This window comes from Oncorhynchus gorbuscha, linkage group LG16, assembly GCF_021184085.1.
Source record: "Oncorhynchus gorbuscha isolate QuinsamMale2020 ecotype Even-year linkage group LG16, OgorEven_v1.0, whole genome shotgun sequence".
In the NCBI taxonomy this organism is placed as follows: Eukaryota; Metazoa; Chordata; class Actinopteri; order Salmoniformes; family Salmonidae; genus Oncorhynchus; species Oncorhynchus gorbuscha.
The window spans coordinates 59,371,372-59,392,575 of record NC_060188.1 but is presented as its reverse complement, the minus strand read 5'-3'; the positions used below and the strand labels follow the sequence as shown (position 1 = coordinate 59,392,575).

The window sequence follows — 21,204 nt, the reverse complement described above, 5'->3', positions numbered from 1 at the left end:
TGCCTCCCAACCTTTTCATAGACGCTTTTTCCTTTTATAGATAATATCGCCTGGAATCCAATTGGCACCCAGCACATGATTGAATAACCCATTTTAATTACTATGATTGGCTCTAAGGATTTCATTGCATTATCAGATTTCAATGGTCAGAGAGGAGTGAAGGACTTGTATTGAGCCGACTCTCTTTGTGACGTATCGCTTTGCCTCTGATTTAGATATTCTCTGGGGCTGGTAGCAGATATATTTCAGTCCTATGGTGCTGTGTCTATTTGTGATCTCCTTTTTGTAGTGGGTGCAGTAATCAAGTGGTCCATTTTCCCTTGTTTGCTTTACAGTTTCCGCAAGTCAGTAGAGTTCGGCTCTTCAAACTACTCTTCAGCACAGGTATGGAGGCTGAATGTTGCATTTGAGTTGGATTTGAACAATATTTAGACAGTATATCTTATCAAAACAATGTTTAACAATGTACTCTGTGTCAGGACTCTAAGAAGCCTCTGGAGTTGTTGTTGGAGAAGAGTCGAGGCCTGCATTCTGAGAGCTCCTCCCTGCGCCTGAACAACAGTGAGCTGAGTAGTGAGTCCTTCAAGCCACCAACACACGCATACAGGGACACGCGCATACAGGGACACGCGCATACAGGGACACGCGCATACAGGGACACGCGCATACAGGGACACGCGCATACAGGGACACGCGCATACAGGGACACGCGCATACAGGGACACGCGCATACAGGGACACGCGCATACAGGGACACGCGCATACAGGGACACGGGACACGCGCATACACGGACACGCGCATACAGGGACACGCGCATACAGGGACACGCGCATACAGGGACACGCGCATACAGGGACACGCGCATACACGGACAGGGACACGCGCATACAGGGACACGCATACAGGGACACGCGCATACAGGGACACGCGCATACAGGGACACGCGCATACAGGGACACGCGCATACAGGGACACGCGCATACAGGGACACGCGCATACAGGGACACGCGCATACAGGGACACGCACATCAATCAGACATCTCCTGTGGACTATGTAGTTTCTTTGCAACCTGGAAACTTGCCAACTGACGTTAGTGTTCCCTGTTAGTGAGAATTTCTACTTTGCCAAGATAATCCATCCACCTGACAGGTGTTGCATATCAAGAAGCTGATTAAACTGCATGATCATTACACAGGTGCACCTTATGCTGGGGACAATAAAAGGCCACTCTAAAATGTGCAGTTTTGTCACACAATACCACAGATGTCTCCAAGTTTTGAGGGAGCGTGCAATTGTCCACGAGAGCTGTTGCCAGATAATTTAATGTTAATTTCTCTACCATAAGCCACCTCCAACCATCGTTTTATAGAATTTGGCAGTACGTCCAACCGGCCTCACAACTGCAGACCATGTGTAACCACGCCAGCCTAGGACCTCCACATCCGGCTTCTTCATCACCTGAAAAGCTGATGAAACTGAGTAGTATTTTGTGGAGAAAAAATCATTCTGATTGGCTGGGCCTGGCTACCAAGAGGGTGGGCCTTCCCACAGCTGCACCCCTGCCCAGTCATGTGAAATCCATAGATTAGGGCCTAATTTATTTATTTAAATTGACTGATTTCCTTATGAACTGTAACTCCGTTAAAATTGTTGAAATTGTTGCATGTTGCGTTTATTTTTTTGTTCAGTATATTTTTGAAAGATGAGACGTTGAGGATTATAATAACTACCGCTTTGATGTCATATAAGCAAGCCAAACACGCGTGAATCCAAATGTGCACTTAAAAATTTCATATCACAAAACTCCTATCATATACAGTATCAATGTTTATGATCACTATGTTTGATGTACAGTTACAAGATGACATGGCATCATACCCAGAATGAGCCTATGTTCGACTATTGTGAAGAAAATTCGCTGCGGCACACACACCTGAATGCACTCATCACTCATTTCTATTCGTAACAAAATTACAATCTGTTTCCCTAAATTTCATTGTGAAAGCGTAACACTGTAATATCGTATTTTATAACTTAGCTAGTCAGGTTGGCAATAGAACAAGCCTTCACATGATGACCACCTGACCCAGATTGCGATTTATAATGGACTGTGTGCAACAACAGTAATTGTGTGATGGCGGGGATGCCAGGTTGTTTTCCAACCAAAACAACTAAGTGTGCTTGCTCTAGATACCCTCAACGGCACAGCTAGGAGAGCTGAATAGTACACCTTATAGTTGAAGACTCTTCTTTGAGTCATCAGTGCATTGACACCAGTTCCCTTTGTCTTTTTGTTGTTGTCTTAATCACAGTATTTTCACATTTTGATATTAAGCAAATGCGGTGCAGTAAAGTAAAATAAATGCAGTGCAAGTGAACGCAAATCATTTCCCCATGATCTCCAAATTGTTCCTTTTCACTTTCTACCAGGGTTATGCATTTCATATTTATTCTGTAAGAAAAAACATTTAAATTAGCCCTATAGGCCAATTTCCACACGTGTAAAGGGTTAACCAGTATCAGAACAGCTAATCAGATTTCAGCAGTTTTTTTCTTTGTGATATACATGTAGACACAACCACAAAGTCAATTCCTGGTGTGAACTGCCCTCTGTCAAGGTCTTATTCAAAGGCTGGTACAGAACAGGCCCGTAAGCACTGATAGAGTTGTTTACAAAGAGATGGCTGATGTTTTGTTGAACTCATTGAGCCTAATTCAGTGATACACAGAGCCCTAGTTTTCCACCTGTGATCTGTGATCCCTTATCGTCCTCTCTTGTCACGACATGCCAGCTCTTTGAACCGCATACCCCATATTCAGTGGCCTTACACAGACCCATAGACGTACACTCATAAACACACAAACTCACAAACTTAATGGCTTTTTTTCATCTGTTAAGTCTCCTTGTCTACAATCCTGAGACTGAAGGATATCTGTCACAAAGAGCTTTTTGATAGTGTACACATTGTCTGAGCTGAAGTTACCCCAGACCAGACTGTAATGGGGAGAAAAAGTACATCATTAGCCTTCATGGGCCTGTGCCTCTGTGTGTGTGCCAGGGTGCTTCAAACCTAAAAGGACACACAGTCCTTTTGTTTCTTTACTCTGTCAGTCACCTAGAGGGGTTATAGACAGGAAGTCCAGTAGTCAAACAGGAAGTAGCGCCAGCTATCTCTGCCAGCAAAAGAAGAGACTGTTAGACTCAATGGAAAGACGGTTTTCTCTCTTGGAGCTTTTTCTGTTCTACAAGTATAGAGACACACTTCTAAAGAATGTGTCAACTGTTTCCACTCCCACGTTTGATACAAAGGAAAAAAAGTATCTGTCTGGCCCGTTAATGTATAATAGATTTGAATTGAAGGGTTCGATGCAGACAGTCTGCTCACACCATTACGATTGAAGTGCTGCTGCTTCCTCAGCGCGGTACTCGTCTTGTCTGGATTCTCGATTTATCTCATTGAGAGATACTGTAACATTTTCTGTAATACATTTCAACAGGATCGCTTTTTGAAGTTCCTTGTTATCTCCATTTCTCTAAACGCCTTGACTTTACATCTGCTACCCAACTGCTTAGACTCTGGGGATGAAAAGATCGGGGACTTGTAGGTCCTTGGTGTGCAATACCAACCTTTTGGTACTAGTTTTACACCTGCTGGTGGTCCGTTTGCCTTTTTTCAGTTGAAGAAAAATAAGTGTCTCTCACTTTGGAGAGCTTTAGCTTTCTGTTCTGTTTACCTCATGATTCTCTTTAAAAATCTCTCCCTAAAGTTTATTTTACCCTAAACTCCAAGATTTGACCTCTCCAAAAAATGACCTAACCACACCACAGGCTAGGGGTCTCTAACCACACCACAGGCTAGGGGTCTCTAACCACACCACAGGCTAGGGGTCTCTAACCACACCACAGGCTAAGGGGTTTCTAACCACACCACAGGCTAGGGGTCTCTAACCACACCACAGGCTATGGGGTCTCTAACCACACCACAGGCTAGGGGTCTCTAACCACACCACAGGCTAGGGGTCCCTAACCACACCACAGGCTAGGGGTCCCTAACCACACCACAGGCTAGGGGTCCCTAACCACACCACACGCTAGGGGTCTCTAACTAGACAAACAGGTACCGACCCCTGCTTGTGTTTGGAGGCTACATCTCATCTTTACGGGTTAAGGTCAGTTTGCTTGCTTCCCAGGGCTGTTTGGGTAGTGCATCTGTGACAACACAGATTGCAGTTGGGGGGCGGGGGTAGTGGAGGGCAGAGTGCAGCCCACCCTGGGCGAGGAGAATGGGGCCACTGGAGGTCAGACGCTGGTGGAGACAAAGTGATCCAGTATGCTAATGAAGCCCCGTTAGTCTCTCCTACCAATGTGCTCTTTACCACTCGGTCGCTCTGGAAATGTCATCCTAATTGGCTTAAGGGTCTCCTCCCTCCCCCGCCCTCGAAAATGAAGCATTTCATTTGTATTCCTAATGGGATCTCTCGTTGTCCTACCAGATCATGTCTGTGAAACCAAAGATGCTGTTTGGATACAGGTCGGACCGGCATCTTACTTGGTTACTTCCCAATGTGATTTTGGATTAATTCATGTTAATGATTGTAACATGTTATCAGTTTCATGAGAATAACTAAATGCCTGATGATCATGGTCTCTTTTGCAATGGTGTTGGGCCTATGGCTATACCTGACATTAATCAAAGCGCACAAGGAAAAGTACGTGAAGAGCAATTATTGCTTGGCAGCCATTGTTTATCATTGCTGTATAGTAAATTTTGCTCCACATTTATGTATTTTTATTTTAACCCCCTTTTCTCCCCAATTTCGTGGTATCCAATTGTTAGTAGTTACTATCTTGTCTCATCGCTACGACTCCCGTACGGCCTCGGGAGAGACGAAGGTCTTAACACAGCGCGCATCCTCTGGTGGCACAGCTAGCACTGCAATGTGCCCCTAGACCCGTGTGCCACCCGGAAGGGCCCTGTCCCCACATTCTGATGAACACACCACAGGCACACACACCACTGAGGATAACCCATCATGAAATATGTGAATCCCAACTCTACCTTTAGTGAGTGGTGGCCTGGAGATGGTGAGATGCAGGGGCAGGTTAAAGGAGGGTAGGCAGGGCAAACACCACACAGCAGGTAAGCTAGGCACCTTTGCATGTGTCCATATCCTGGGACATGCCTGCCAGATGCTTCCCTTCACTACTGCTCAGTGTCCCTTTCCACAGCCAGAAGTGCAACTGGAAAATACACACACTCCATCAGTGCCTCTCCACTCTAATGTTATGCTACTCCACTGGAGTACACTGCACCCCCCAGTCTAGATATTTTGTTTTTATTTTGGACTTTATTGATGCCACATGATTTATTGATCTGTGTCATGTTTTATCTGGCTACACAGGTTTGAGAGAGCGAAAGGTCAAAGAGTCATCCGAGGGACAACAGCGTCTCTGCACCACACCCATGGGCACCAACTTGAAGGGCTCCCCTCCCCCTCCCTCCTCTCAGCTCCTCCTGCGCACTGGCTCAGGTGGTTCCTCCGACACCACCCCTGTCACTGCCGCCAATGGCACACACCACTTCTCGCCCACGAGTGGCGGGCTGGGTGGGCAGGACTTCTTCAGCCCCTCCTCTCTGGCGTCGGCGGGCACCGCTTTCCCCCTGGGGGGCAAGGTGGTGCTCAACTCCCTGCTGCAGCGCCAGCTCATGCAGACCTTTTACTCCAAAGCCCTGCAGGACTCCGTGTCTGCCTCCGGCCAGGCCCTGCTCTTCTCCCCTTCCAACTACCCCACCCATAACTCCCTTTCAGCCAGCCCCCTACCACCCCATCAGTCTTTGCAGTCGCAATCCCAGCACCCGTCAGCAGGCAGCCCGGATGTCAACGGCCTCGCCCCCTCGCCCAGCCAGTCAGAAGGGGCGGGGAGCGTCTCGGAAGGCGAAGACATGGACACGTCTGAGATAGCGCGGCAGGTCAAGGAGCAGCTGATCAAGCACAACATTGGGCAGAGGATCTTCGGCCACTACGTGCTGGGGTTGTCCCAGGGCTCGGTCAGTGAGATACTGGCCAGGCCCAAACCCTGGAACAAGCTCACCATCCGGGGCAAGGAGCCCTTCCACAAGATGAGGCAGTTCCTGTCCGACGAGCAGAACATTCTGGCACTGCGCAGCATCCAGGGGAGGCAGAGAGGTGAGACTGACAGAAATGTATACACACACTTCACACAGCACACATCAACTGCTCACACACACACACACACACACACACAGCTGAGCACATATACACATATTTTAGTGATGTCTTTGCCTCCAGGTGCTTTGCATCACACATCAAGTTCCAATTCCTAGGTGAGATATTTCTGATATGAGTATAGAAAGGTAACCTCGTATTTACCAGACTGATTACCACTGATTCCATTCATGTAAACATGCGAGATTAGGCTGCATGCGAGGCTAGTAGAATGGCCCCAGGTTCAGGCAGGTGTTCTGTTTCTGTGTTACAGTAGCTTCAGTATGGTCCTGCTGTGCTATCCCACAAATATATGTACTCAATGGGAAAATTGGTGCTGAATGGTACATTGAATGTTGTCGGACACACTGATGCTATTCAGATTAGCAAAAGACAAACTTCAGAACGTTCTCGTTCAATGTGATCCTCAGTTAGTGCGTGACCCTAACCTTAAACCTTTGACCTCACAAACGGGGGCATTTTTGGTCACTGGTGGTAGCGCTGTCTCTTTAACAGGCCTTTTGATGTCCCCCCCACACTTCAACAGTGTGGCCATAGCCCGGGCCCTTGATGAATGGACAGCGATCTTTATCGCTCCTGACGCCAGTCATGTCGCTTGCTAAAATGCCCAGATTAACCTCGCAGACATGTTCCCTTTCTGTTGTTATCGTCTTTCGCACGTTGTCATAGCAACCACCCCAGGAATCAAACCCGGTAGAGGGAGGGAGCATTTACAAGCTAGTCTATCAAGATGTCATCGTCACGCGCCACTCAGGGTTCCATCACTTAGCGCTGTCGGCCCACTGCTTTTTGCTATTGATTTTGTTACCGTCTTAAATGGCACATTGCCGCTTGCTGCTTGGGAATGCAGCCTGTACTGTTGAGTCAGTGAGTGGGAGGCAAGCTGATCCCGTCAGATTGCAGAGGAAGATCTGTCTGAATAGGCTCAAACCGCAGTCAATAACATGCATGTCTGGACAGGCAGTGGTGCAGAGGGGTGTGGAGTGTGTTTGTGCCAGTCATGCAGAACAGGATGTTCTGAGGATAGTGCTTTAAGTCTTCGAAGAAAGCATACCCCACAGTAGTGACAGTACACATGGCGACTCAGACTGTAGCTGCGCCCCCCTGCTGCAAAGCCCTCATTCTTCAACTCAAACGGCTCATAATGCGGACACTTTCACAAGCAATTACGTCAAATTTGAGACAGATTACAAAACGCCAACCTGTACATTGGGTTCCTATTAAATTACTCCATATTTCTCCTCTTTGCTCTCTCTCTTTCCTTCACACCCCCCCCCCGTAAATCTCTTGATCTCTTTGTATCCATCCCTCTGGCTGTGTCTGTTCCTCTGCTCTCTCTCTTTCTGTCTCTGGGTGAGGAACTGATACATTTGGAACGTGGTGCTCAGTCAGTAGCGTCACAAGGCCAGATGAGAGCTGCTGCCGTCAGCAGCCCTGGACGAGAGCGAGGCGAAACAGACGGGTTATTAGGAAACACGACCGCAGTCAAGACTCTCCGCGTTAAACGGCACAGGCCCACTTGGCAGTCAGGGCAGGGGTGATGTGAAAGTTTGCGCTCGGGCGAAATTTGTTCCCCTCTGTGTTAAAGCAGAGTAGTGAGTGTAGATGAATGTGCACACTGTTGCTCTGCACTCTTGTCTATTGTACTTGTTTGGACGGGCTTCAAGGAGTTGGTCTGGCAGCCAGCACCAAACCTGTCGGCCCAGGGGAGAAGTCCAACAGAAGTTTAATAGAATCATGCTGAGGATAAATGTCATGTGGTTCTTATGCACTGTAGCTAGTAGTTCCGTTCCATTTCAATCATTTATGTTCTCAATAACTGAACCCACAACTCACGGTCCAGTGAGTCCAAATCCCCATCAATGTCTGTTCTCGAATATGTGGAGAGTTTGACATGTGGGTTTGAATGGTAGAACATGTGGGTTGACTCAAGGGTTCTCAGAAGGCAGTTTAAGACTGGTCTTCAATCCATTTTTGTTTCTGGCTGTTGGACAATAAGATACTGTTACCTACTACTGTGTGTATTACTTTGGCCAAAGTGTTAACAAAGAGCATGTGTGTGTTTCCAGGCATTGTATTCTGACATATTGAACCATATGGCTTCTAGCTATATTTGCGTTCTTAAGTAAGTCACTTAAAAGTTTTGTCCTTGTTGAATTGGTTTTGCCCAAATGTTAGGGTTTTTGCTCAGATGACTTGATGTTGAGGAGTTGGTTTAGTAATTGTAGATCTATAGCTCTATATAGCTAAGGCCCTGACTACCACCACCATATCATGTCTGAATTTGAGTAGAATGAAGCTGCTCCTAGACACTGATCAATTGTCAATTTTGCGTTTTCACTCTAACAGTTCGGATTTAGGGAGAGTAAGCTGGTAAGCTGATCTTAAATCTGTTCCTAGGGGTTATATCCACCGCCATGTGGCAGTTCAGGGTTCTGACACTTATCTTATTTGTCGCCACTTGTTTTCCAACAGAGAACCCAGGCCAGAACCTGAACAGAGTGTTTCAGGAGGTTCCGAAGCGAAGAACCGGCTCCGAAGGCTCCTCGAGGCCAGGTCTGTTCTTTGCCTTCCCATATCGTGGTTGGTTTAGTGTTTTGGTCGGCTTTTATGTTGTACAATTTGTTGTGTCATTTAGCCATTGTCAAAGTCACTCTACCACTTCTGGCCTGGAGTCTGGTTGAAAATAAAGGGAGGAGGTTGATGTTTACCCTAACCACTGGTACAGGGTCAGATATTTTTTCTTCCCCATTAAGGGGTTAGTTTATCTGATCCTAAATCTGTGGTTAAGGACACATTCTACCTCAGGCGAAACGGAATTAGGCAGACAGGGTTATAAAGGCACCCTTTCCACGCATAGGGCGAGTCTTAAAACGTTCAGTCCAAACCAGCCCACACAATCTCTCCCTGTCTGCCATCAGGGCGAAACCTGTCTAATTTGGGCTTTAAAAAAAGCTCCTTTATATGCTTTGCTATGTACTTTCCCCAAACCCATGCAGTGTTTCATGCCTTATGAAAATGGCCATGGGTGTGGTGCTTACATGCAGTTTGGCACTTCGGAAGGCCACATACACAATCATTTTCAACCCCTTTTCCTTCACAGGCAGTGGTGGCCTTGACAAAACTGTCTAACTTTAAAAACAGAGGTCCTTAGAAAAACATAATAACATCCTGTCCCCATGACCCGGCAGCTGTGCCTGTACACCACCATGGTTGTGCGTGTGTGTATATCACTGTGTATGTGTGTGAGTTAGAACGTGCTGGGGGGGGGCTCACGGAGTCCCTCATCCTTGCCCTGTCTGACCCCTTTTTTGTCATGATTTACTTCCAGTTCACCCCCTGTACCCAGCTGCTCCCCCCCTCACTCACACACATGAGCGAGCGTGACCTTGCCCAATTACTCTGACCACTCACTCAGGACAAATGAGAGCGAGGAAGCCGGGAAGCTCGGGAGCCACGTTTGTCAGGCCCCTCCATGTTTAGCTCCAAACAGCAATTAGCCCTCACTTCTGAAGCCCATCCAAAACACCAGGTCTTGTGTTTCTTATGGAGTCTCTCCAAAGTCTGTTTTCCATTGTTGCGTAGGGTGGCTGGCTGGCTGGCTGCTGGAAGTGTTCTGTTCAGCGCTCATGAGGAACATGTGTAGCCGTGGCCTCTTGTGTTAACAGGATTGAGCTGTGTTGTAAAGGGAGCCCCCAGGGGAGTATTGTCGGCAGACACACACTGGTGCTGTTGCCAGGGTGAGCCATGGGGGTTTGATGTCAGAACTCACTGAAGGAGAAGGTTCAACGTCACCTTGGGTTCCTTTTAGACACGAGACAGTCAGTAGACTCAAACTTGAGACATTTATTACTGGATATTTATTGGAAAAGTAGCACTTTTCTCTTAACTCCAAACATTCAGTTTTAGATTTCACTGGCTATGTTATGACTGTGAACCTGTGACATACTGTAGTCAAAAGTAAAATACTAGCAACAGAGTGCCTTAGGAAAGTATTCAGACCCCTTGACTTTTTCCACATGTTGTTACGTTACAGCCTTATTCTAAAATTGCTTAAATATTTTTTTCCCTCATCACTCTACACACAATATCCCATAATGACAAAGCAAAAACTGTTTTTTAGACATTTTTGCTCATTTATACAAAATAAAAACTGAAATATCACATTTACAGAAGTACTTTGTTGAAGCATCTTCGGCAGCAATTACAGCATCTAGTCTTCTAGGGTATGACGCTACAAACTTGGCACACCTGTATTTGGGGAGTTTCTCACATTCTTCTCTGAAGATCCTCTCAAGCTCTGTCAGGTTGCTATTTTCAGGTCTCTCCAGAGATGTTTGATCAGGCTCTGGCTGGGCCACTCAAGGACATTCAGAGACTTTTCTCAAAGCCACTCCTGCGTTGTCTTGGCTGTGTACTTAGGGTCATTATCCTGTTGGAAAGTGAACCTTCACCTGAGTCTGAGGTCCTGAGCGCTCTGTAGTAGATTTCATCAAGGATCTCTCTGCCTCGATCCTGACTAGTCTCCCAGTCCCTGCCGCTTAAAAACATTCCCACAGCATGATGCTACCACCACCATGCTTCACCATAGGGATGGTGCCAGGTTTCCTCCAGGCGTGATGCATGGAATTCAGGCATAGAGTTCAATCTTGGTTTCATCAGACCAGAGAATCTTGTTTTTGAGTCTTTTGGCAAACTCCAAGCGGTCTTTCATGTGCCTTTTACTGAGGAATGGCTTCCGTCTGGCCACTCTACCATAAAGACCTGATTGGTGGAGTGTTGCAGAGATGGTTGTCCTTCTGGAATGTTTTCCCATCTCCACAGAGGAACACTGGAGCTCTGTCAGAGTGACCATCGGGTTCTTGGTCACCTCCCTTACCAAGACCCTTCTCCCTTGATTGCTCAGTTTGGCTGGGCGGCCAGCTCTAGGAAGTCTTGGTGGTTCTAAACTTCTTCCATTTAAGAATGATTGACTGTGTTCTTGGGGACCTTCAATGCGGCAGAAATGTTTTGGTACCCTTCCCCGGATCTGTGTTTCGACACAATCCTGTCTTGGAGGTCTACGGACAATTCCTTCGACCTCGTCGTTTGGTTTTCTTTCTCTGACATGCACTGTCAACTGTGGGACTTTATATAGACAGGTGTGCGCCTTTCCAAATCATGTCCAATCAATTACATTTACAACAGGTAGACTCCAATCAAGTTGTAGAAACCTCTCAAGGATGATCAATGGAAACAGGGTGCATCTGAGCTCAATATCTAGTCTCATAGCAAAGGGGCTGAATACTTATGTAAATAATGTATTTCTGATTTTTTTTTTTATACATTTGCAAAAACGTCTAAGCTTGTTTTCACTTTGTCATTATGGGGTAGTGTGTGTAGATTGCTGAGGATTTATTTTTAATTTTTTAAAATCTAAGAATAATGTAACAAATGTAGTGTAATGTAACAAAATGTGGAAAGTCATGGGGTCTGAATACCTTCCGAAGGTACTGTATATTAATTACCCAAAGATTTTATCATCCCCGTTGCCTCCTGCCATCCCTCCCTTTGGTACAGTCCATTGACCCCTGACCTTTTTTGCCCTTCCCTAGGTAACATCACCACGCGGATCCGCACCTCGGAGAGTGGCTCAGATGAGGCCATCAAGTCCATCCTGGAACAGGCCAAGAGAGAGCTGCAGGTTCAGAAGGCTGGTGAGTGGCTGCTCTCTCTCTGACGGACACGAGTCTACAGCAGGAGCTGCTTAGATTTTCTATCTATTGATAGAGCTAAAATAATTTACCTCAACCCAACTTCAACCTTGCTGTATAGTTGTCTGATGCGTCTTGTCTGACCCCCAACCCTCATACCACACTGCATGCCCCTTGTACAGAAATGATAGGGATACTGGGCATTTACAGTATAAATTTCCTTCCCAGGGTTTTGACCTCATATATCCCGTGAAGTGGATGAACATACAGTAGGATGTGATGTGGTTGACTCAAGCTTTCCCCATTTGTATCTTATTGGTCATACAATTATTCTGAAATGACCAATGCCATAACTAATGCCAAACCGTGCTAGCGACTGCCCCATACACTGCCTTTAGAATGTCTAAGAGATGTCCCTCGTGCTAACCCCCTCTTGACGCCGTGCCACCCACTACAGATGGTGTGGAGGACAGACAGCGACGACAGACAGGTTACCCCCGAGGCATGGGCAACTATTTTGCAAAATATGCACAAAGTCTCAGACTTGGTGAGGAATGGATTTAACCTTACACACTGTGTGGCCCCACACCGGGAATATACAAACCAAGTACAGACTGCAAGACCACCTTTTTCTGTCAGGGAGGGAGAATACATTTCCTTGACCGTCCATGTCTTAAATCTAAGGGATATGGTTCTACTAGGGAGCAGTTATTTTAGCCTCAAACACATTAGAAAGACAAATGTGGCTGTATTGAAATTCTTAAGTGATGGACTGTTATTGTATAAATTATCAAGCGCTTAAAATATGTTTATAAGAAATCACTTATTTTCAAAGTTACGTTTTCCTTTTGTTTTGAACTTCAGACATCAAACAGAAAATCCCAAACCTCACAGAATTATTCTCTACTTCAAACAGTGTGGCCATGGAGCGTCATTTGAGTTTGAGTGCAGATGGCATTCGTAGCCTTGTCTGATGATGTCTATCCTCTCTGTCTCTCCCTGCTGTAGACTCGTCCCAGCCCCCTCCCTCGTCCAGCATTGGTGGTGGTGGTATCGGCTCAGGTGGATCCTCCAGCTCAGACGAGACCATCCGCTCCATCCTAGAGCAGGCAAGGAGAGAGATGGAGGCCCAGCAGGCCGCCCTGGAGCCCATCCTCAAGGCATCCTCCATGGGCCCCTCCGACCTGGCCCTGCTCTCCCCCAAACTCCTGGGCGCGCCAATCCTCCCGGCATCCTACTCGCCCCTGGCCCTCTCCCTCAAGAAGCCCTCCATCCCCCCAACCTCCTCTCCCTCCTCCATCCTGGATTTCCACTCTGCCATGGTGAAGAAGGAGGCAGGAGAAGTGGTGGGAGAAGGCGGGGGAGGAGGAGGGTTGCTAATGGATGGTGGGACCAAGCAGGGGCGAGGCTCCTGGAGGGATCAATGGTGGAGCAGTATGCACCCCGGGGTGCAGGGAGCCACGGCAAGCCTGAATGACGATGTGCGTAGTCAGGAGGACAGCAAGGAGGTACAATAACATTAATACCACACACACTCTCTGCCTTCATGACCTCTCTCTCACCTCCCAACCACGGTGGGCCAGCCACAATGTTCAAAATGTTTTGAGAATGTGTCATATCATTATAAGTCATCACTGTTCTACACACAAGGCTCATTCCCTCTGATGGAACATATACATGCCTTTCGTGTAAGTTGTTAGCTACTTCTCCTTAAACTGCTGAGATTTGTTGCACTACTGTTGTTTTTGTTGGTTGCCATCACTCAAATCAGCTTCTGACACAGCCCTGCAACTGAAATGTATCTGGAAAGTGGTATTAGAAGACAGAGGGCCATTGTCTATGTTCATCTGTAGCGTGCAGCTGCTCCACTCAGGACGAGGTGCTCGGAGTGCGTATGTGTGTGTGAGGTCCATGTCAACACCACAAACCGGATATTAGGCTCGCAGCTCTCAGAGGCAGAACATGGCCTAACCCAGCAACTCATGGGAGCTACGTTTCTTCACAACATTGAAATCATCGCCATACTCTCCCCCCCCCTATCTTCTGCTCCACATACCCTCCCTGGATCCATTCAATGACAGTGGCTGTGTCCTACTTCTTTGTAGGGGGAAGAGAAGCCACCTACCTTCCACTCATGCCTATTCATAGCCGGCGACAGCTTGACGTTAGCGTTAGAGGTTAGCGCCCTACCTCCACAGTGACTGTGCCATTAGCAATTAGCTGTTAGCCTTTAGTGGCCAGCCCCATCCCCACTTCCCCACTGACTGTGCCTCTCTGTGTCTCCGCCAGAAGCCTCCCCGGCTGGCCGGCTCATCCTCGGTGCTGGCACCCTCCTCCGTCTCCATCTCCTCCTTGGACTACTGGAAGGACTGGCCCCGGGCCGAGTCCCCGTACTCCCAGGCCAGCTCTGAGCATGGCGGGGGCACCAAAACCCAGGGGCCCAGCCGCGCCGACACACCCCAGAGCAGTCTCTCTCCCCTAAGCTTGGGTCCTCTGGGGTCCCTGTTGACCCCCGCAGCCAAACAAGCCAAGCCTGTGGTGGCGCCGCTCACTCCTGAGCAGTACGAGTTCTACATGTACCAAGAGGTGGACACAGCCGAGCTCACGCAGCAGGTCAAAGACAAGCTGGCCAAGAACGGCATCTGCCAGCGCATCTTTGGAGAGAAGGTGTGGTGTGCAAGACACCCTACCGCCCCATTCCCATGTCCTTATATTGCCTGATTTACCCATCCTGCGCCAGTTTCGTGTCAACTCACATCCCCCCCTGTAATACTGCTCCACTTGCCTCTCTCCCTTCCTGTCATTTCCACCCAACTGCCCTCCACCCTCAGTCAGCACATTTCAAAACTGGGTGTCCTATGCTAGCTCAGCTCTCTGTTATAGTGTGTTTGCTTCATGAATCCATTCATACGTGTGGAAATAGATTTGTGTGTAAACAGGAAACCGCCACCTTTGACATAAAACGTATGTGATCCTCTAAGCTTCAGTTGTCACATCCATTTAAAACACATCTAAGCCTGTGTCTCTCTCAGCACTCAGCTAGTTAATAGCATTGGGCTGCCAACCAGGATTCCACCAACAAAAACTCCTTTATACACCCTGTTGGTACAAACTAAAGCAGATGGTGTCAGGGTGTACAGTACAGATCTCAGTGGTTTGAAGGAATAAGTGCATGATCTCAGTGCATGAGTGTTTGTAATTGGGTGATTACATGCCAGCATGTCCCGAAAATATTTTTGGTATCGCAGATTGTTCTGGCAATTCTCAGATAATAACTTCATTTTTTGGGGGGGGGGGGGTGTTTAACATGTGTTTTACATTTGTATCACCATTTTTGGGGGAGAAATCATGACGAAAGTCGAGAGGCTATTCTAGGCCTTTTTTAGACATGTACATGCCTCCTAGACCCTTTGATCATTGAAATCGTACATGATACAGACAACATATTGGTGTCATTATACTTCTTGTAGTGTGCTCTCAAGTATGCAGTATGTCTATATATGAAATCAAATGTATCACATGAATTTATTCAAACAATATACTCTTCAAACACATTTCATTTCCAGAGTGACTCTCTGTTACTGTTAATGATATGACCCATTTTATACATAGAAATGACATTATATGTCATTAACCAATCACAGCCCTCCTGTAGCATTGCACATTCTGCAAATCACCAGCAGAGGGAGTTGGCTTTGAACCCATTTTCCCATTCACTGTTTTGGTTGGTGTGATAAAATGTATCATAACTTTAAAAGTAGCAGAAAGCCCACTCTGGAAATGTGATGTACTTGTAGATTATATTGTTTAAAACAATATGCATAAAAATGAAGAAAGTCAACAACAAAAAAGGGTGCTTTTGAGATATTCATATTTCTAGTTTTAATGTTGGATAAATTCATGAGTAATATTGTATTTCAGAATGTAGCAATATTCCATAATTTAGCGCTCACTATTAGGAGTATGTTGACACCAAGGGGTAGTCTATGTCATGTACGGTTCCCGGATCATTGGGTCTTACCACTTTCATCATGATTTTCTCAAAAATGCTGTTACAAATGTAAAAAGTGTATAAAAACATCCTTCATCCCAATAAAGTTTCTATGTGAGAATCTCCAGAAGGAAGATATTTTCGGGCCATGCTGGCATGGAATTGACCGATTGTCGATATGCAATGTACAGTAAGGACAATTGTTTCAGCTTTCTTTTTAACTCTATCCTTTTGTTTGATTTGCTGTAGCTAATATTATGCTTTAATATGGCATGTGTTCTGAGCAGTGTACTTACACATTAGTGTTGTTTTACTGTGATGGCGTGCTCAGATATATAAAATTATTTATTGACTGATGTATGTGTGTCTGTCTGTGTGTGCGTGTTACAGGTGCTGGGCCTGTCTCAGGGCAGTGTGAGCGACATGCTGTCCAGGCCCAAGCCCTGGAGCAAGCTGACCCAGAAGGGCCGGGAGCCCTTCATCCGCATGCAGCTCTGGCTCAACGGAGAGCTGGGCCAGAATGTCCTGCCTTTACAGGGCCAGCCACAAGGTAAACACACACACACTGGACATGCACACCAGGCATACACACACACTGCTAGAACGTACTGCACCTACAGGGCCAGCCACAAGGTAAACACACACACACTGGACATGCACACCAGGCATACACACACACTGCTAGAACGTACTGCACCTACAGGGCCAGCCACAAGGTAAACACACACACACTGGACATGCACACCAGGCATACACACACACTGCTAGAACGTACTGCACCTACAGGGCCAGCCACAAGGTAAACACACACACACTGGACATGCACACCAGGCATACACACACACTGCTAGAACGTACTGCACCTACAGGGCCAGCCACAAGGTAAACACACACACACTGGACATGCACACCAGGCATACACACACACTGCTAGAACGTACTGCACCTACAGGGCCAGCCACAAGGTAAACACGCACACACTGGACATGCACACCAGGCATACACACACACTGCTAGAACGTACTGCACCTACAGGGCCAGCCACAAGGTAAACACACACACACTGGACATGCACACCAGGCATACACACACACTGCTAGAACGTACTGCACCTACAGGGCCGACCACAAGGTAAACACACACACTGGACATACACACACACTGCTAGAACGTACTGCACCTACAGGGCCGACCACAAGGTATATGTGTACACAGAAGAAGGAAGCCTGTACAGAATAAGAAAAATCCATGTTTGCAACAAGACACAAAAGTATACAGAACAAAAATATTAACACAACATGTAAAGTGTTGGTCCCATGTTTCATGAGTTGAAATAAAATATCCCATAAATGTTTAATTGGAACAAAAATATTATTTCTCAAGAATATTGTGCACACATTTGTTTACATTACTGTTAGTGAGCATTTCTCCTTTGCCAAGATAATCCATCCACCTGACAGGTGTACCATATCAAGAAGCTGATTAAACAGCATGATCATTACACAGGTGCACCTTGTGCTGGGGACAATAAAAGGACACTAAAATGTGCAGTTTTGTCACACAACACAATGCCACTAATGTATCAAGTTTTGAGGGAGGGTGCAGTTGGCATGCTGACTACAGGAATGTCCAGCCGAGCAGTTGGCAGAAAATTGAATGTTAATTTCTCTACCATAAGCCGCTGTCCATCCGGCCTCACAACCGCAGACCACGTGTACGGCTTCGTGTGGGCGAGCAGTTTGCTGATGTCAACGTTGTGAATAGAGTGCCCTATAGTGGGTTTATGGTATGGGGTAGGCATAAGCTACAGACAACAAACACAATTGCATTTTTCGATGGCAATTTGAATGCACAGAGATACCGTGACAAGACACAATCCTGTCTCGAAGCTCTACAGACAATTCCTTCAACCTCATGGCTTGGTTTAGGACCTTATTTAGACAGGTGTGTGCCTTTCCAAATCATGTCCAATCAATTGAATTTACCACAGGTAGACTCCAATCAAGTTGTAGAAACATCTCAAGGATGATCAATGGAAACAGGAAGCACCTGAGCTTAATTTTGAGTATCATCGCAAAAGGTCGCAAAATACCTATGTTAATAAGGTTTGCAGAACATTTGCACATATTTCTTTTAAGAATAATGGGTAAATGTTGCACAATCCAGATGTGAAAAACTCTTAGAGACTTAAACAGAAAGTTTCACAACTGTCATCGATACCAAAGGTGCTTCTACAAAGTATTGACTCAGGTGTGTGAATTAGATATTTCTGTATTTCATTTTCAATACATTTGCAAAATTTTAATTTCATTATGGGATATTATGGGATATCGTGTGTAGATGGTTGAGAAAAGAAAAACAATTGAATACAGTTTGAAATCAGGCTGTAACACAACTAAATGTGGAATAAGTCATGGGGTATGAATACTTTCATATGCGTGTGTCTGCGTTCATGCCTGTGTGTGCATACATCCACCTACAGTGGTTCCTCATGCCTGTGTGTGCATACATCTACCTACAGTGGTTCCTCATGCCTGTGTGTGCATACATCTACCTACAGTGGTTCCTCATGCCTGTGTGTGCATACATCCACCTACAGAGGTTCCTCATGCCTGTGTGTGCATACATCCACCTACAGTGGTTCCTCATGCCTGTGTGTGCATACATCTACCTACAGTGGTTCCTCATGCCTGTGTGTGCATACATCCACCTACAGAGGTTCCTCATGCCTGTGTGTGCATACATCCACCTCATGCCAGTGGTTCTTCATGCCTGTGTGTGCATACATCCACCTACAGTGGTTCCTCATGCCTGTGTGTGCATACATCCACCTACAGAGGTTCCTCATGCCTGTGTGTGCATACATCCACCTACAGTGGTTCCTCATGCCTGTGTGTGCATACATCCACCTACAGAGGTTCCTCATGCCTGTGTGTGCATACATCCACCTACAGTGGTTCCTCATGCCTGTGTGTGCATACATCCACCTACAGTGGTTCCTGAATGAACAGTGGTTCTTCATGCCCGTGTGTGTGCATACATCCACCTACAGTGGTTCCTGAATGAACAGTGGTTCTTCATGCCCGTGTGTGTGCATACATCCACCTACAGTGGTTCCTCATGCCTGTGTGTGCATACATCCACCTACAGTGGTTCCTGAATGAACAGTGGTTCTTCATGCCCGTGTGTGTGCATACATCCACCTACAGTGGTTCCTGAATGAACAGTGGTTCTTCATGCCCGTGTGTGTGCATACATCCACCTACAGTGGTTCCTGAATGAACAGTGGTTCTTCATGCCTGTGTGTGTGCATACATCCACCTACAGTGGTTCCTGAATGAACAGTGGTTCTTCATGCCCGTGTGTGTGCATACATCCACCTACAGTGGTTCCTGAATGAACAGTGGTTCTTCATGCCCGTGTGTGTGCATACATCCACCTACAGTGGTACCTGAATGAACAGTGGTTCTTCATGCCTGTGTGTGTGCATACATCCACCTACAGTGGTTCCTGAATGAACAGTGGTTCTTCATGCCTGTGTGTGTGCATACATCCACCTACAGTGGTTCCTGAATGAACAGTGGTTCTTCATGCCTGTGTGTGTGCATACATCCACCTACAGTGGTTCCTGAATGAACAGTGGTTCTTCATGCCCGTGTGTGCATACATCCACCTACAGTGGTTCCTGAATGAACAGTGGTTCTTCATGCCCGTGTGTGTGCATACATCCACCTACAGTGGTTCCTGAATGAACAGTGGTTCTTCATGCCTGTGTGTGTGCATACATCCACCTACAGTGGTTCCTGAATGAACAGTGGTTCTTCATGCCTGTGTGTGTGCATACATCCACCTACAGTGGTTCCTGAATGAACAGTGGTGCTTCATGCCCGTGTGTGTGCATACATCCACCTACAGTGGTTCCTGAATGAACAATGGTTCTTCATGCCCGTGTGTGTGCATACATCCACCTACAGTGGTTCCTGAATGAACAGTGGTTCCTCAATTACGTTTGAGATGATGCCGCGGGACTTAAATGTAATTTGTGGTTTGAATGAACAATGGTTCTTCATCACTGCTTCATTGCTCCAGACCACCACAAGTGGTTCCTGAATGAACAGTGGTTCTTTATGCTTTTGGGTACATGTAAAGTGTTGGTCTGAATGAACGGTTCTTCATCACCGAATGAATGGGCGATATAAACCAAATATAAACTTTAAATTGTCCACGGCTTCACAATTGAATTTGAATTTGAATTAACTGAATGAAGTGGAAGAGGGTGATTAAATTTAGAACAATAGTGTAAGAATTGCTATTCCTCTGTCCTGCACGCACATCAGAAGAAGCTGTAACTTTACTGTGGCATATTACTTACTAAAATTGTTACGCTAAGGTTTTTATTCTAAGTGAATTTAAAATGTTCATTTATATTCCATGATTTTCTTAAAATATATGTGTTACCTGAATATAGGCAGCAAGTGATGTCTGCTAAGTAAACAAGTTGATGGCACTGTCATATAGCCTCGGCTACGAGGCACAGCTAACATACAACTCTAAGGTTTCACATATTTTCAAGACCTAATCTATTTAATGAATTTGTTTTATTTATTCCATTTACTTGTGTAATGTTACCGAACAGATGATAACAATCGAAAGAAGCGTCTGGTGGAGCATGGCGTGAAAGGGCATTGTACTGTAAGTACACCACAACGCTGGGGGCCAGGTGGAAATAGTTTAGCAGCCTTTCCAATAAATTTGAATACAAAACATGCCACCCACCCTTGATGTCAATGTCAGACTTTTCTTTTCGTTGAATCTCCATTAGGATATTGGTTAGGCTACAATTAGGCTGTGGAAATGTTAGGAATATTTGACTCTTCGCTCACAGTCGCTTCGTAGCCTGTGTGTGTCCCAGTGTGGGATCTGATTGATGGCCGCTGAGAGCAGGGAGAGCCTCTGTCCTTGCCCACCGATTAAATTCTCCCCGGCTGCTGTCCTTGTATTGAAATGAAAATATTTTCTAGCTTTTATTCTCCGTCTGGAGCATTGGGCTTAAGCACAGAGAGGGACTCATCCATCAGCCAGGGGTGTGTGTGAACTTGTCCGTCAGGTCTCCACCACAGTCATCTGTCTGTGTCCACCTCCTGACACCACTGTCACACATACATACCTACTCGCATACATACTGTACACACACACACACCACATACCTACTCGCATACATACTGTACACACACACACACACACACCGCATACATACTGTACACGCACA

General features: G+C 46.3%; 1 protein-coding gene across 5 annotated transcripts in view; it reads left to right on the top strand.

Moving 5' to 3' along the window:
• Positions 1-21,204, top strand: part of LOC124000837 (homeobox protein cut-like 1) — a 266,011-nt gene that overhangs the window by 218,669 nt on the left and 26,138 nt on the right. The window contains exons 12-20 of one of the 5 annotated variants that reach the window (XM_046307487.1): positions 336-384; positions 480-573; positions 5,406-6,191; positions 8,727-8,807; positions 11,846-11,947; positions 12,402-12,491; positions 12,953-13,452; positions 14,234-14,611; positions 16,326-16,485. In XM_046307487.1, coding sequence (XP_046163443.1) covers positions 336-384; positions 480-573; positions 5,406-6,191; positions 8,727-8,807; positions 11,846-11,947; positions 12,402-12,491; positions 12,953-13,452; positions 14,234-14,611; positions 16,326-16,485 — 2,240 coding nt within the window. The remainder of the gene's footprint in view (positions 1-335; positions 385-479; positions 574-5,405; positions 6,192-8,726; positions 8,808-11,845; positions 11,948-12,401; positions 12,492-12,952; positions 13,453-14,233; positions 14,612-16,325; positions 16,486-21,204) is intronic. The other 4 variants (XM_046307488.1, XM_046307489.1, XM_046307491.1 and 1 more) reach the window with 4 other exon arrangements.